The sequence below is a fragment of the Mustela lutreola genome, chromosome 8 (assembly GCF_030435805.1).
Source record: "Mustela lutreola isolate mMusLut2 chromosome 8, mMusLut2.pri, whole genome shotgun sequence".
In the NCBI taxonomy this organism is placed as follows: domain Eukaryota; kingdom Metazoa; phylum Chordata; class Mammalia; order Carnivora; family Mustelidae; genus Mustela; species Mustela lutreola.
This window is the reverse complement of record NC_081297.1, coordinates 142,688,235-142,703,482: the sequence shown is the minus strand read 5'-3', so window position 1 is coordinate 142,703,482 and position 15,248 is coordinate 142,688,235. Positions and strand designations below refer to the sequence as shown.

General features: G+C 53.9%; 1 protein-coding gene across 1 annotated transcript; it reads left to right on the top strand.

Moving 5' to 3' along the window:
- The first annotated feature begins 11,181 nt into the window (after positions 1-11,181).
- RPS19BP1 (ribosomal protein S19 binding protein 1) lies at positions 11,182-14,526 on the top strand. The gene is made up of 4 exons (XM_059187030.1): positions 11,182-11,333; positions 11,500-11,628; positions 13,582-13,679; positions 14,047-14,526. Exons 1-4 carry the CDS (start codon positions 11,282-11,284, stop codon positions 14,179-14,181), a joined length of 414 nt encoding a protein of 137 aa, XP_059043013.1. The 5' UTR covers positions 11,182-11,281; the 3' UTR covers positions 14,182-14,526.
- Positions 14,527-15,248: the final 722 nt, after the last annotated feature.

The following is a 15,248-nucleotide window of genomic DNA, read 5'->3' as shown; positions in this document are numbered from 1 at the left end:
TAGCCCACCCCCCCTCCAGGACTGTCTGTACAGAAGCCATGGGGCTCCAAGCACCACTACTTTGTATGGGGCAGAAGGGGTGTTACCAACTCAAAGGCAGGCAGATGAGGCAGCAGGTGCTGCAAAGGCCATGTGGACCAACACCTGGTCCCTCTATTTGGGTCTGTTCTATTTGGGTCTGCTCCCCAAATGCGCCTCCCAGCAACTCCTGCCCCAAGGAGATATCTCAAGGAGGCAAGCCTGGTGGCAGAGAGGAGGTGGTGTTGGGAGGGGCTGGTAATCTGAGCTGGGAGCATGGTCCTGGGGTGGAGAGATGGGAGAATCTGGAGTGCAAATTTTTTTTTTAAGATTTTATTTATTTACTTGAGGTATAGCAAGTGAGAGAGTGTGCACAACCAGGGGGGAGAGGTAGAGGGAAGCAGACTCTAGTCTGAGGCGGGAACCCAATGCGGGGCTCCATCCCAGGTGCTTAACCAACTGAGCCACCCAGGTACCCCTGGAGGGTGATTTAGAAATTCAAATCTAGGGACGCCTGGGTGGCTCAGTTGGTTAAGCAGCTGCCTTCGGCTCAGGTCATGATCCCAGCGTCCTGGGATCGAGTCCCACATCGGGCTCCTTGCTCAGCAGAGAGCCTGCTTCTCCCTCTGCCTCTGCCTGCCATTCTGTCTGCCTGTGCTCACTCTCTCCCCCTCTCTCTCTTTGATAAATAAGTAAAATCTTTAAAAAAAAAAAAGAAATTCAAATCTACAGGATAGGGTGCCTGGGTAGCTCAATCTTTGGGAGTCTGCCTTGGCTCAGGTCATGATCTCAGCGGCTGGCTTCCTGCTCAGCACAGAGCCTGCTTCTCCCTCTCCAACTCCCCCCCACCCCGCCCCATGCTTGTTTCCCTCTCTGGCTATCTCTCTCTGTCAAATAAATAAATAATATCTTTAAATCAATCAATCAATCAATCAATCAATCTACGGGACAAATGACTCCTCCCATGTGGGGTGAAGAAAAAGGGGAGAATGGCTCCCCAGTTTCTGGCTGGGTTGAGCCAGGGCCACTCTAGGACTCCCTCTTGGAGCAAGGCTGCCAAGGTGCACTGTCCTCAGACCAAGTGGTGCCTCCCCTCAGGGCAATTCCAGGGACATGAACTTGAGCACGGAAGCTGGCAGACACTGTGGGCGCCAGGGGTAGCCTTCACCTCAGCTTCAGAGAGAACTTCCCGAATCTGAGGGCTATCCTGCCAGGGAACAGGCTTCCCACTAGAGAGTGAGCTCCCTGTGATGGTTACAGCCACACAACCAACCTCCCAACCAAGCCTTTCTGCCCCTCTTCCGGTCCTGGTGTCTGTGGCCACCTTGCAACTGCTTCCCGACGTGCCCCTCCAGGCTCTACCCCCCTCACACACCCTGCCCCCTGTTCCCCTGCTTTGTGCCTCGAACCTCACTCAGGCTGAATTCCCTGAAGATCCCTGGCACCTCACAGGGGGTCAACAATTTTTTTGTCTAGACAAATGGCTTGAAATTCATTCATTCATTCATTCATTCATTCGTTCATTCAACAAACATCTGTCATGCATCTACTATGTGCCAGAAACCATTGGAGGTTCTGCAGCTATAGTGAGAACAAGACATAGAGAAGGTCTGCAGTCCCTATACTGTGATTGAGAAGACAGACAGCAAACAAGAATAAGACGTAAGGGATGCCTGCCTGCTCAGTAGGTCTGGGCATCTGCCTTCAGCCCTGGTCATGATGCCAGGGTTCTGGGATCCTGGGATTGAGTCCTTCATAGGGCTCAGTTGCTAGCTGAGGGGTCTGCCCCTACCTCTACTGCCCCCACTCCCCACTCATGCTCTCTCTCTCTAAGCACTGCAGAGAAAAGCAGCATGGAGGGGCAGGGGAGGGGACAATAATTTAAATAGCCACCACCAGATAACAGTTGCATCAGCCCACAGAATCCTCACAACAACCCCTGAAGGTGAGTTATTATCTATTATTGCTATTATCCTTTCCATTTTGCAGATGAGGAAACTGAGGCACAAGCAGGGTGAGTCTCCAGCCCCTGGTCCCAGCCGGCTCTGAAGCAGATCGCGTGGGCCCACAGACTGTGCTGGCCACTGCCATATTAACTGGGGTGTGGTGGGGATGTGTAGCCAAGCAGACACTCAAGGCTCTCCATGCCCTGGGGCAGGACAGCAGCAGTGGGGTGTGACCGCTGCAGTCACACAGGGTCCCCCCCACATACACATCCCCTGAAAGGCTGCATCCTCGGTTTAATGCTCAGCCTTCACTGTCTTAATAACTTCTGAACAAGGGGCCCCTCATTTTTATTTCACCCCGGGCTCTACAAATATGCAGCCAGTCCTGCCCTGGGAGACCGAAGTCCTCCCACAGACTTCCTCCTCCCTCCCCTCCTCCCCGACCTGCCTGCCGGCTCTCATCACACCAACACAAGAGGCACTGTTGGCCCATCTTCCCACCAGACTACTTAACAGTAGGGATGGAACTATGGGATGTGAAGGAAGGAGCTGGCCCCTCTTGAGGGCAATTTCTAACTTTACTTCTCCCTCTGACATCCTGGGATCCCCTCTGGCTGCCTCCTGACTTGGTCCAGGGCTCTTCAACTAGATGTGGCCTCTTAGGACATACCCAGTTAGGGACTCTGAGGTCCATAGAAGTCCCCACACCTGCCCAGCCCCTGTCCCCTGCACCCTCAACTCCACCAGTGTGCAGTGAACACATCCAGACCTTTCCATGCTTTCTCTGGGTTGGCAAAGGAAGCTCAAAGGAAGCTGACTGTAGACTGCCAGCAAGGACATGTGGGAGCGTGATGAAAGCCCCAGTCTCTGACCCCCATTCCTCTCTATGCACCCCCCAAGCCATTTTGGGACCCTCAGGTTTCCTCCTTTCTGGTTGAGGAGGAGCCTGGCTGGACACTTAATACACCCATAGGCCTCAAGATCCTGGCCGGGGAAGTAGAGGATCCAAGACCCAGGCTCCATGGTCCTCTGCAGTCTTTAAGCCTGAACGCTCAGGGGACTGGGGTTCACAATGATGTGGGGAAAAAGGCAAAAGAAAAATTAGATTTCCTAACTACATTACATCCCACTCACTGATAAGTCCTTGAAACAGGCAGAGTGACCTTCCTCTAGGAACTCAGCTGCCTCAATGTTAAAACTTTACTAAGAGCAGAAGGCGATCCTACCCTGACCTCCAGGATCCTATAAGTCTACTTTAACATGTAAAAATTCCTTCGGAAAATTCCTTTGTCTCTGCTCCCCAAGATACATGTCGGCAATCATCCCCCAAGCCTAACATCCACTAATCTACGTCTGAAGGGTCTCATGACTGAGGTTTCATTAGATGGTAATAAATGACCTTTTCCTAACAACAGCTCGCCCCTCAAGGTCCTGGAAACCTTGCTTCCAAAATTCCTTAGAGACGTCCACTATCTCTAACCTCCTCCCAACTTGAGAGTATATAATGGGCCGCTCCTCATGACCTCAGTGCAGCTCTTTTCGCCCACGGGTCCTGTCCCCAGGCTTTTATAAAACCACCTTTTTGCATCAAAGACGTCTCGGGAATTCTTTTGTGGTCATTGGCTCCGAACCCCAACATCCTTCCTACATCAACAAGGGATGTCCCAGGTCATCCCAGAGCCCCAGCCCATCCTCCTGGGATGTCCTGGGGGACTCTCAGGAGGGGAACTGGGAGGTGTTTCCGTCAGGGTACCATAAACCATGCTGCCATGACAAATAGATCCCAACATCTCAGAGCTTCATCAGAACAAGAGTTTATCGCTTATATGTGCCATCGTCCAACTGCATGGTGGCCTGCCATCCGCCGTACATTGCACCCGGGTCATGGTAGCAAGAAAAAGGAGCTGGAGATTACAGGGTGAGCTTTCAAGAGACAGACCAGGCCCAGAGTGGCATCCTCCCCCCATCAACATTCCATCAGTGGACACTGCGTTCTGCCCCACCTAATAGCAAAGGAAGTTGCGGTAGAGGGAGGAGAGATGGTGTAAACACAGAGCAGGAGCCTGTCTTGAGCAGTGAGGGAATTAATGCACATTCTCTGGCCTCTTCTGGAAACTGATTTCCCATCTTGTTCAATAACAGGTGTCTCCAAGACCGTCCCATTCAGCCCCACCCCTGTTCTTGCTGGGATTGGGCTATCCCCAGCCTGCTGTGAAGAACTCAGAATCAATCATCAGCCCTTCACAGCCACGCCCTCCAGCCCCCACTCTTCCCCTCCTGGCACTTAGCACAAGGCCACAATGACCCAGAGGTTTCAGGACTGAAAGGTTCGCCCAGAACAATCCACGCTCATTCTTTCTGTCATCATTGTTCATTTATAATTTATAATTCCCAGCTCTTTCTAAAGAGGATTTCTTAAAAAGTAAAATAAGAGATCAGACATAATTTAGGGAACACAAGGGAGCTAAATGTATTGGAAAGTTAAAACGAACGTTTATGACCGTTGAATAATATAGTGATGTAAGACAATGATGTAACCGGTAGCATTTATCGCAGCAACACAGTAATCCTACATTTCAGTCCGAGCTTCTTAGCGGCAGAGGCAAAAAGAGAAATCACTTCTTTCTCTGTATAGTCATCCCTTCCCACTTCTTTTATCAACTCTCTTTTCCCTTTCCTTCTTTAACGTCTATTATTTTCAGAATCAATCAGGACAGAAAGATCCACGCACACTCCTCGGTTTTTAGGTGTCCATATCATTCTAGCATGAAAGGAAGAGCATCAAGTCATATGATGACAGAATTAGCATCAGGGAAGCATCAGCCCTAAGAACCGAGCCTACAGGGCACTTCAAGGCCACTCCCAGGCCATCTTTATGCTCCTTGAGCCCGGATAGGGCAGATGCTAGAACTCCAGGGTAGGACACATCGTGAGCAACACCAGGAAGGGTCTGGTCCCTTCATCAAGGACCTCTGCAGCTCCCTCTTCCCTGATGTCCTACACACTAACTTTTTCAAAAAGAGTTTATTTATTTATTTATTTGCCAGAGACAGCACGAGAGTGCACAAGCAGGGGGAATGGCAGAGAAAGGAGAACCAGGTTCCCCGCTGAACAGGGAGCCTGATGCAGACCCCCGAACAGGGATCATGACCTGAGCCGAAGGCAGACGCCTGACCCACCAAGCCAACCAGGCACCCCTCCTACACAGTAACTTACAGAGTCCCCAGGATGGCCCAGAAAGAGAAGCCTATAATGTTATACCCAGTCCACCGATGAGGAAACTGAGGCCAAGAAGGGAAAATGATTTGTGCAGTTACCCAGCTCCTCTTCCCTGAAGACCAAGCCTCAAGGTAACAGACGCCACCGCCAAGCTGTGGGTGAGATGCTGAGTTGACAGGGTGAGCAGGGGGCCCCCAGCTCGGTCAGGAAGGATCTGGCGATGGAGATCGGTTCCCCTCTCCCCACCCCCAGACTCCAGTTGTCATGACAACAGGGCTACCCATCCAGCTTCCGTTGTAAATTTGCATTTTAATGGAGTTGTAATTGGAATTAAAAAGCTGAGGCTTGAAGGGACAGAACCCTGCCCTTCTCCTTGGGAGCCCAAAACCAACCCCCCTGCCCAGCCCTGCCCTGACGCTCTGCTCTCCTGGGGCCTGTTTCCACCACTCCGCCCAGCAGAGAAGGGACTTATTCAAGGTCTCACAGTGAGGCCAACGCCCCAGAGTCTGGGATCCATCCACTCTGCATCTGGGACCTCCTCACCATCGGACCCTGCTACTGCTAGGGAGATCCCCCCTGGCCGGGGAAGAGGCAATGGCTTTCTGAGGACCACTCAAGTCTTCCCCTGAGTCTTCCAAGCTCACCCTTCCTCTTCCTGTAACTTCCTCACGTCTCAGTGGCCTTAGGGACCTGACAGGGCTGGGGGCCCCTTCCTACCTTGCCCCAGAGGGACTGAGATCCAAGTGGGGAAGGATGTGCCAAGGTCACATAGCAACTTAGTGGCAGAGCTGTGTTTGGTGGGTCAGGATCAAGCCTAATATGAAACAGACCTGAACTCTGACCCCCACCCAGACTCTCGCCATTGGATTTTGGATCTCCATGGAGGATTTCCAGCAGCTTCTTCCTGTGTACCTACTAAGTTCTCAAAATCGGTCATGCCAACAATTTCATCTTCTCAATCATCAAAAAGAATCCACTCTACCTCTGCCTCGGCTCCTGCATCTGGGCAACTGCTTGGAACCCTGAAAACCCTGGGGTCATACACAGAGACCCTCAAGGGGCATGTGCTAAGTGTGTAATGGGAGAGAGCATCGCCCCGCCCCTCCTTCCCCTGGAACCACCTCCCTGCCCAATGCCAGGGTGTAGGCTCAGCAGATGTTTGTTGGGTGAACACATGATCGAGTGTCCTGCCCCGTGCTGAGCTTTCCACCCAGCCTCTCCCTGCACCCTCCAACAGACCTGGAGGGAGGCACCACCCATACCCCAAAATCCCACAAAGCTCAGAGAGGTGACATAGCCTCCCCAGGCCACATGCTGAGAAGTGCCCAAGGCTGATTCGGAAGGCACGCCTGCCAATTCCAGGCTCCTGAGCCCTATCTCAGTAGCCCCAAACTTCCCATGCGCTGATCGCAAGAGCACAGAGGTCCTGTGGCTACATGCCTGCATAGGTCACACACACGGATGCGGGCACGGGTCCCCAGGCACACTGCAGACACCTATGGCCATCACTTGTTTACAAACATACGGCAATTACTCTGTGCTCAGTTTTCCTTTCTAAGCTCTTTGCACTCAATCCTTATGGTAAGCCTCTGCAGGAGGGAGGGGCTATTACTATATTTGACTCACAGATGAAGAAACCGAAGCAGAGAGAGGTCGTGTGACTTACCCAAGGTCACACAGCTAGTGAGGGGGAAAGCCAGAATTTGAACCTGCACAGCCCAGCTCCAGAATCCAAGCTGCCCCCAGACCTCAGGACCCGAGAATCAGGAAGCTCTGGCCCAGCCCCGTCCTCATCCTTGGGAGGAAGGCCGGACAATACTTCTCGAAGCCCAGTTCACAGAGGAGGAAAACAGGCCCAGAGGAGGAAGGTGACTTGCTTGTGGGCACACAGACATGTGAGCCCAGTCTGTGGAACCTAGAGTGTCTGTGTCAGCCTGGGACCCCTGAGGATGCTCTCTCTCCCCCAGCTCTGTCCTTGATCTGGGAAAACTGAGGAGTGACTGCCTGGTGACAGCGTGGTCAGGAGGGAACGAAACATGACACACAAACCATTACCTTTTAGAAAAGAAAGCCCAAGAGACCCCTAGAGGGACAGGGGAGCCCAGAGCCTGAAAGGATCCCCCCAACGCCACCCCCCATGCATACACAACAGCTGAGAACCAACAGGGCAGAAATGGATTCTTTCTGGAGCTCTCAGGTAAACACACTTCAAAGCCACAGAGGGCAGGAGTCAGAGGCGGAGGCGAGAGCGAGGGGACTCAGCAATAACTCAGGGCCGTGGGCACAGACAAGGGAGGGCTGGACGCGCGGAGACTAGCAATCACCACTCAGAAAAGGCAATTGGAAATTCCAATTTGGGTTTTCAATTTGAAGGTGGAGAGAGGCCAGGAGCTTGGGGGCTGGGGGGTGACCATGGGAGAGATGGAAAGAGAGAGGATTCAGGGACAGAGAAGGGAGGACGGAGGAACAGAGGGAAGGACAAGAGCCAGAGACAAGGACAAGGAGACAGAGACACACAGAGACAGAAGAAAGATGGAGAGAGAGAAGCAAAAGCAAAGCACAGGGTGCCCGGTGCCCCCCCTTCCCACTCCCTGACACAACACACACACACTTGCACACTTGCATGAGCCCACACCCCCCACACTCATATGTACTTACACACTCTTGCTCAGGACTGGGAGACCTGGGTTCTAGTCCTGCCCCTGCTCTTGAAATGCTGTGTGACCTTGCAGAACACCGTGCCGCCCTGAGTCTCTGGTCCCCCTGAGACCTGGTGAGGTGAAGCCAGTTCCAAGAAGGAGGCAGAGATGGGGTAAGTGGGCAGTCTCCTGGGCGCATCCTTCCTGCCCAGAATGGGCGTGCACCTCATCCCAAATAGTCGCTGGGGGCTTACCGTCCAGTCCCTGTTCTGGATGCTTTACCAGTATTAATTTTACCAGCTCCTCACTTTCACCAGATTAGGGAGCTAAACCCAATTTGGCAGATGAGGAAAATGAAGCTCTGTTAAGGGACTGGCTAGGGTCCCTGGAGCCTTCCCCACAGTGAGTGCCCACCTGTTGCCGTTCACACCCCTTTTCAGGGCGGGGGCTCCTCCTCCTCCTCCCCCTCCAGCCCCGCCCCCGCCCAGCCCAGCCTGTTTGCTCGACCTCAGCAGGACCAGGAGGGGTTAGTCTAGCCCGGTCTTGGAAGGTCCCAAGATAGAGGCGGCAAGAGGTCGTGGCCACACGGTGCTGGCTGCAAAGAGCCAGTTGAGGCCAAAGGGTGCCCCGACCCCACACTCCTACCCCGAAATCCCAACTAGGATCCCGGAGGCGCGCTGTGCACGAAAGCTGTCCTGCGGCGCCACCTAGTGGCTAAAGGAGCCGCCAGTCCCCCTCCAGAGTCCGCGGAGGAAGCAGCGGGTTGACCTGAGGACGCTACAGGAATCCGACCGTGACAGCTTGTCCCTGTTCGCTGGGACACTGGAAGACAGAGAACTCCTACACCCTGGGGACCATGTGCTGACCATCCGCGATGGAGAGGAGGAAGGGAATACATAGAGCTTGGTCCTTTGCCCTCCTGAGAGACAGACTTACACATCCTACAATCACCTGTACATCTCTACCTAGCCTCCCACAGGCATCCCAAACTCAACTGATGTTCAGTTTGTATAAATCCAACCGATTTGAACATTTATTGAGTGTTTACTATATGTTCCTGGAAGTAGAGATATAACCATGAACAAAACCAAGATTCCTACCCTTGTAGCGGGGTGTGGTGGGGGGGTAGACAATAAACAATAAACATCTTAAGAAAACACTCTGGCGGGGCGCCTGTATGGCTCAGTGGGTTAAAGCCTCTGCCTTCGGCTCAGGTCATAATAATCCCAGAGTCCTGGGATCGAGCCCCGCATCGGGCTCTCTGCTCTGCGGAGAGCCTGCTTCCCCCTTTCTCTCTCTGCCTGCCTCTCTGCCTACTTGTGATCTCTCTCTGTCAAATAAATAAAATCTTTAAAAAAAAAAAAAAAGAAAGAAAAGAAAAGAAAACACTCTGGCTATTTTAGAAGCAGACAAAAAGAGCATGTCTGACAATGTAACTGTGTTCCATGACCCCCCACAGTCCTCAAGACAAATTCAGTCAGTTAGGCGATGACTTCTGCTCAGGTCATGATCCCAGAGTTCTGGGATTGAGCCCGCATTAGGCTCCCTGCTCAGCAGGGAGTCTGCTTGTCCCTCTGTCCCTCACCCCACTCTTGCTCTCACATTCTCTCACTTGCTCTCGCTCACTCTTTCAAATAAATAACATCTTTAAAAACAACAACAAAAAATACCCACCCTTCCCTGGTCACCCCTCTGGAGCCACTCCCAGAGAATATGATGCCTTAGCTAAGGGGTCCTCCTCCCTGGGACTCTCCCCTCCCACAAGAATGGCTCCTTTTCTCCAGAGATCTCTTGCTCCTGTGGGCTTGTCAGCCACCCCCCGACCCCAGCATCGCCCCAGCACCGCCCCACTATTCTCCTGCGAGGCAGAGCGCACACACACACACACACACACACACACTCAGGCTCTGTGTCTTGATTCCCAGTACCAACACCAACATGTGTGACCTGGACAGGCTCCTTGGCTCTGTGCTACTGTTTCCTCATCTGTAAAATGGGGTCGGGACCGGGGGTGGGGAGGGGTGGGGGTTGCTCCTACCCCAGAGTTATGGATGGTAGGGGGGTAGATGAGTTAACAAATGCAAACAGTACCTTAACATGGTGTATTCTATTACTGCCTTCTGTTTAGGTGTTCTCCCCCACTGTTTAGGTAAGGCCCCACTAGCTCGTGGAGGTTAGACAGTGAGGTTCATCCAGCAATGTCATCTCCATGACCCTCTCCACAGTGCCAGGCATACAAAAGGCCCTCAAATCATATTTCCTGACATTCACCACTCATCTGTCGAGTGCCTTCTGCATTCCAGGTATGGGGCTAGGAGCTGCAGGTGGAGCTGTGAACAGGGCAGGATTCCTCCCCACTGTAAGAAGAGTAATTTCAAGCCCAGAAGTTCTCAAACTTTCTGGTCTGAGAAAGTTTTTGGTTTTTTTTTAAGATTTTATTTAATTGTTTGTTTGACAGCAAGAGCAGGAACACTAGCAGGGGGAGTGGGAGAGGGAAAACAGGCTTCCCAACGAGCAGGGAGCCCGGTTGCGGGGCTCCATCCCCAGACGCTGGGATCATGACCTGAGCCGAAGGCATCACCTAACCGACAGAGCCACCCAGGCGCCCCGGTCTGAGAAACTCTTGACACACTTAAACAAGTTCACGATCCCAAAGAGCTTTACGGTGCGTAACTACCTCCTGGTATTTACTCTATGGGAAACTAAAACTGAGAAGTTTTTAATTTTTAAAATTTAGTAAGTTAATACATTGTATTTATTGATTCATTTTTCAAAACAATAGCAAACCCACTGCATGTTATAAAGGGCCGTGGCGGGCCCTGCGGCCCAGTGACGTTGTCAGACATGCTCTGCTTGCCTGCTCTATATTGAATGAATATTTCTAATGAAAATGGCTATATTTTCCAAGACAAACAAAAGAGCGGGAAAACACTGATACGGTTTTGCTTTTTTTTTTTTTTTTTTTTTTTTTTTTTTCAAATGTCTCTCATATCTGACATAATGGAAGAAAAGCGGGATTCTCATGCCACACTCCACCTGCGCTATACGTTGCTTTGGTCGATGTATGTGAAAAAGAACCCGATTCTACAATTCCCTTTACCGAAACGCTTCGTACTTGAACACTCCGCTCTGTCTCCCGCCTCACCCAGTACGAAGCTTCGGGACTCGTGAAAGCCGAGCAACCACCCACGGCTGGTCAAGGACAGCTTCTGGAAGAAGGCGTGGTCTTCTTAGGATTGGACAGCAAGTGTGTCCTTCTGCAGGTTGGCCCCGCCTCCAGTCCCCGCCCCTATTTCCCTCCGTAGTAAAGTGGCGACCCCAAACGCATGCGTCCTTAGGCAGGCGGGCACTTCCGCCCGGTCATCCCGGAACCTTCTGTTCCCGCTCGGGTTTCTGTCGAGACGACGAGGGCGGCCAAGGCGGAAGTAGCGTGGTGTGTGGGCGGAACCAAACACGGTCATGTCGGCCGCCCTGCTGCGGCGCGGCTTGGAGTTGCTGGGGGCGCCGGAGGGTGAGGAGGTCCTGGCCGGGGACGCGCAGCGCGGGCAGAGGGTCGGAAGGGGCGGCGGGGAAGATTCCAGAGGTTATGGGACTATCCAAGCCGGGCTTGGCCTTGGGGGCATGGAGACCCTGCGCGCCCTCCGACCCGGTCCGTTCCTCTCTCCCTTCCCCTACAGCCCCCCGGGCCGCGGCAGGCCCGGCCAAGCCGACCGGGGCCCCGGCGAAGCGGACCCGGAAGGCAAAGGCAACCCAGGCCCAGAAACTGCGGAACTCGGCCAAGGGAAAGGTGCCTAAGTCCGCGCTCGGTGAGCTCGGGAAGGGGGCGACACCCTGGAGGAGGGGGCGCTGGAGGCTGAGCTTGAAGGGGTGGCTGGGCGTTTCTGGAATAGCAGGTGTGCGCCGGACGCGGAGCCGGGTCCTGGGAGTACGGGGCTGGACGAAACTCCTGGTCCCGGCCCTCAGTGGGAAGAAAAGCACCAAAGCGTTTCGGATGCGGAGAGTAATTGCTAAGTGTGATGAGGCCTGTGGAGTAAGACTGGCGTGCTCTGGGACGGCCTTAAAATAAACCAAATCAGAGTGCCCTGCTGAAGTGGCATTTAAGCCCATAACTGAAGGAAGTGTAAGACTGAGCCAGGGGACGAGCGCTCTAGAGAAGATAGCTCATGCGGAGGTAGGTAGAAGCTCGTTGCTGTGGCACCTGGACTGGGAAAGGTGACATAGTGGACAAGACCAGAGATGGATCGCTTAGCAAGCCGTGAATGTTCTGCGTGCCTGGTGCTGTTCTAAACCCTGCATACATAAATGTTCCCTCTTTGGTTCCTCATGCGACCCTGTGAGGTCGGTACTGCCATGACCCCCATTTGTCAGATACAGAAACAGGCACTGGTCCAGATGGCACAGGTGGAAACCAGGCAGCGTGTCTGTGGAGATTTGCTGTCACCTACTCGGTTCGGGTGGGAGACACTGTGGCCTGGGCAGCCATGATGCTTCAGGGGGAAGATGTGAAGAGAGGGAGCGTCGCTGGGCTTCAGCGGTGAATTGGCTGCAGGGATGGAGGAAGAGGGAGACACAGGAACAGCCCAGTGTCTAGGAGAGCATCTTGGGACATAGGGTGCCATGTAACAGGAGGGACAGGTGTGGGCTGGACGGCGGGGTCTTTTGACATGTGGCAGGGCTCAGTGAGCTCCTAGCGTGTCTCTGAACATGTACCCAGAGCCTGGTACATAAAAGGTGTTTGGGTATTTGTTGAAAGAACTATGAATTCCAGGCAGGAAACGGCGTGAGCAAGAATGAGGAGGCAGAAAAGTGAGGTGCGTGTAAGCAGCAGCGGTGTTAGATGTGAAACAGGAGCATGGGGGGCCAGGGGTCACCTCCTGCGTCCCATCCCTTGTCCCCACATCCCATCATGCTGTCTAACGGACGATGAGGGGACTCTGGGGCCACCTCGGTGTGAACCTCATCATTTCTTGCTTGGATAATTTCAAAAACTCTTCACCTCCACTCCCCCACCCGGTAATGTTGTTCGCCCCACAGCAGCCAGAGTGATCCTGTGAAGCGGTAAGTGGGACCGGTCTCTCCCGGCCTCACACCCTCCAGTGGCTTCCATCAGACTTGCTACCTCATGAAGCCCCACGTGGTCTGTCCCGTCTCCATCTTCACGTCCTACTGCTCTCCCCTCGCCATTCTAGCCATTTGCTGTTCTCCAGACATATTAACTGCACTACTTCAGGTTCTTTGCACTGGCTGTTCCCTCTACTTAGAATGCCCTTCCCCAGCATCCACACTCTCTCCCATGAGTGTTTGCTAAAACGTCTGCACTGAGGCCCGCTCAGACCCTCCTATGAGAATTGCAGCCCTTCACCCCTGGCATTCCTCATTTCTCTCTACTGTGGTGTTTTTCTTCATAAAATGCATCACTCTCTAAAATACTGTTTCTCTCATTTACCATGTGTCCTTGCTGTGGAGTGTAAGCTCCACGGGGTGGGAATTTTTGCTCTGTTTTCTGCTCTTTGTCCCGCACATTGCACAGGGTCTGCCATGCAGTAAGACTTGTTTGTTGCTTAAGTCACTTGAGCATCTGGGAGCGGAGGGCGGGGTGGAGGAGGCTTTCAGTAGGATCGAAGGGAAAGTTATTTGACAGAAAAGAGCGCAGGGTGCTGGAGTTAACCAGTTATCCTGACGCAGGGCTGTCAGGAAGGGGGCCTAGTGGCTTCCAGGGAGTTCCTCTGAAATGATGCCCCCGTGCCTGCCATCCACAGCTGAGTTCCAGAAGCGAGAGTGTCGAGGCTACCTCGGAGTAAACCTGAAGTTCATGACCAGTGCAAGAAGTACCGTGGCAGAGTCAGTCACCCAGCAGGTTTGTCAGCGGGGTGGGCTCCGGGGCAGAAACCGGGTGGGAGGAGCCGGGGCTGTATCTGAGACCCATGGGAGTCTCTGCCCTAAGCACAAAGCAGAGGTTGGGTCACCCCTCTGGACGGCAAAGAACAGAGCAGGGCTATTGGGAGGCCGGGCCTGGCCTTACTCCTCTGTGACCCTTGTGGGCCTCAGTTTGTTCCTCTGTTAAGTGGAAAAAGTACGCCCTGCCTCCTGGGACGGTTGAGGGCCAGGTGAGTGGTGGGTAGCATGCAACTCTGCTAGGCTGTGCAGCTCCAAGGGTCAGTCCTTCAGGTGCCAGAAGACACCACCAGGGATCCTGACACATACACACACACCCCCATCTCCAGATTGTGCGGCAGAACCGGGGCCGCAAGGCCTGTGACCGGCCTGTAGCCAAGACGAAGAAGAAGAAGAAGGCTGAGGGCACTGTGTTCACTGAGGAAGACTTCCAGAAGTTCCAGCAGGAATACTTCGGCAGCTAGGCTCCCAGGAGGACACAGTGAGAAAGGCACTCAGGCCCAGTCTCTTCTTCTGACCTTGCGGCCTCTACTAGCCCTGGGAGCCAGAGGGGGGTGGCTGGCAAGGAGCTGGGGAGCTGGAAGCCCTGGGGCAGAGATGCTCTCAGACCAGAGCTGACATCTGCAGGCTCAGGAAGAGCCATCTACCTGCTAGAAGACATTTCTGACTTCTTTGTTTGCTTTGCCCCAAGTAGGGCCTCTGGGCTGTTCGCTCTGGAAAGGCCAGTTCTTAGGCCCTTGGGGCCACACCGCTAGGAGTGGGAAGGCCGCCAGGCCAGCTTCAGGGTTCTAATAAATGTAAACCCAAGAGCAGTGTGTATACTGTGATCTGCCTTATGGGGTGTCTCCCCTCTCCTCTGGCACCAAGGGACCTTTCACCGTCCCCCGTGGTTCTTAGGGCTCTGGGTCAGGCCTCCTGCCCAGCCCCAGGGCAGCTGGCATTCTTGATGATGGCCTAAAAGGAGCCCTCCTGCCCTGAAGGAGGCGGCCGCACCCAACAAGGCAGCCCTGGAGACGAAGTATATCTGCTGGTTCCAGGGCAGCCGACTCAGGGTTCAGAAAGTGGGGGTGCGGCTGCCCTGGTGCCCAAGGCTTGTGCTGTTGTTGGGGGGCAGCTCAGGAGGTGACCTCAGGAAACAGGGTTTCACACTCAGGTATGTGCCCGGGCTGGGAGCTGGGGCTGGGGTCAGGCTGCGGCACCAGGAGAGGGCGGGCTGGCCCCTTTACAGCAGGCATGCGCCAGCGACGGGTGCATGGTGAGCGAGTGGATGTGTTGCCAGATGGGTGTTCGATGTAGAGGAGACATTGAGTTCTGGAAGTCCAGGAGCCTGTTCTTCCCGGTGGAGAAGAGGGCCCTGGATGGCTGTGGGCAGCTCCATCCAACCCTCTGTTCCCCATGTATGGTAACCCCCCTTTGGTTGGACCCGCTGGGGAGCCCCATTCTGCCAACCCCACAGTGAGCCCTTCTGGCCAGAGGGGAGAGAGCGCCACAGTCCGCCCACTGCTCCCAGGGTCTGCTCCTGGCTGTTAGC

Bases quoted from the DNA above. Each gene is read 5' to 3' on its own strand.
- RPS19BP1 (XM_059187030.1), top strand. From the start codon at position 11,282: ATGTCGGCCGCCCTGCTGCGGCGCGGCTTGGAGTTGCTGGGGGCGCCG. The intron at 11,334-11,499 runs GTGAGGAGGTCC...CTTCCCCTACAG, and splicing joins GTTGCTGGGGGCGCCGGAGG to CCCCCCGGGCCGCGGCAGGC. The intron at 11,629-13,581 runs GTGAGCTCGGGA...TGCCATCCACAG, and splicing joins GGTGCCTAAGTCCGCGCTCG to CTGAGTTCCAGAAGCGAGAG.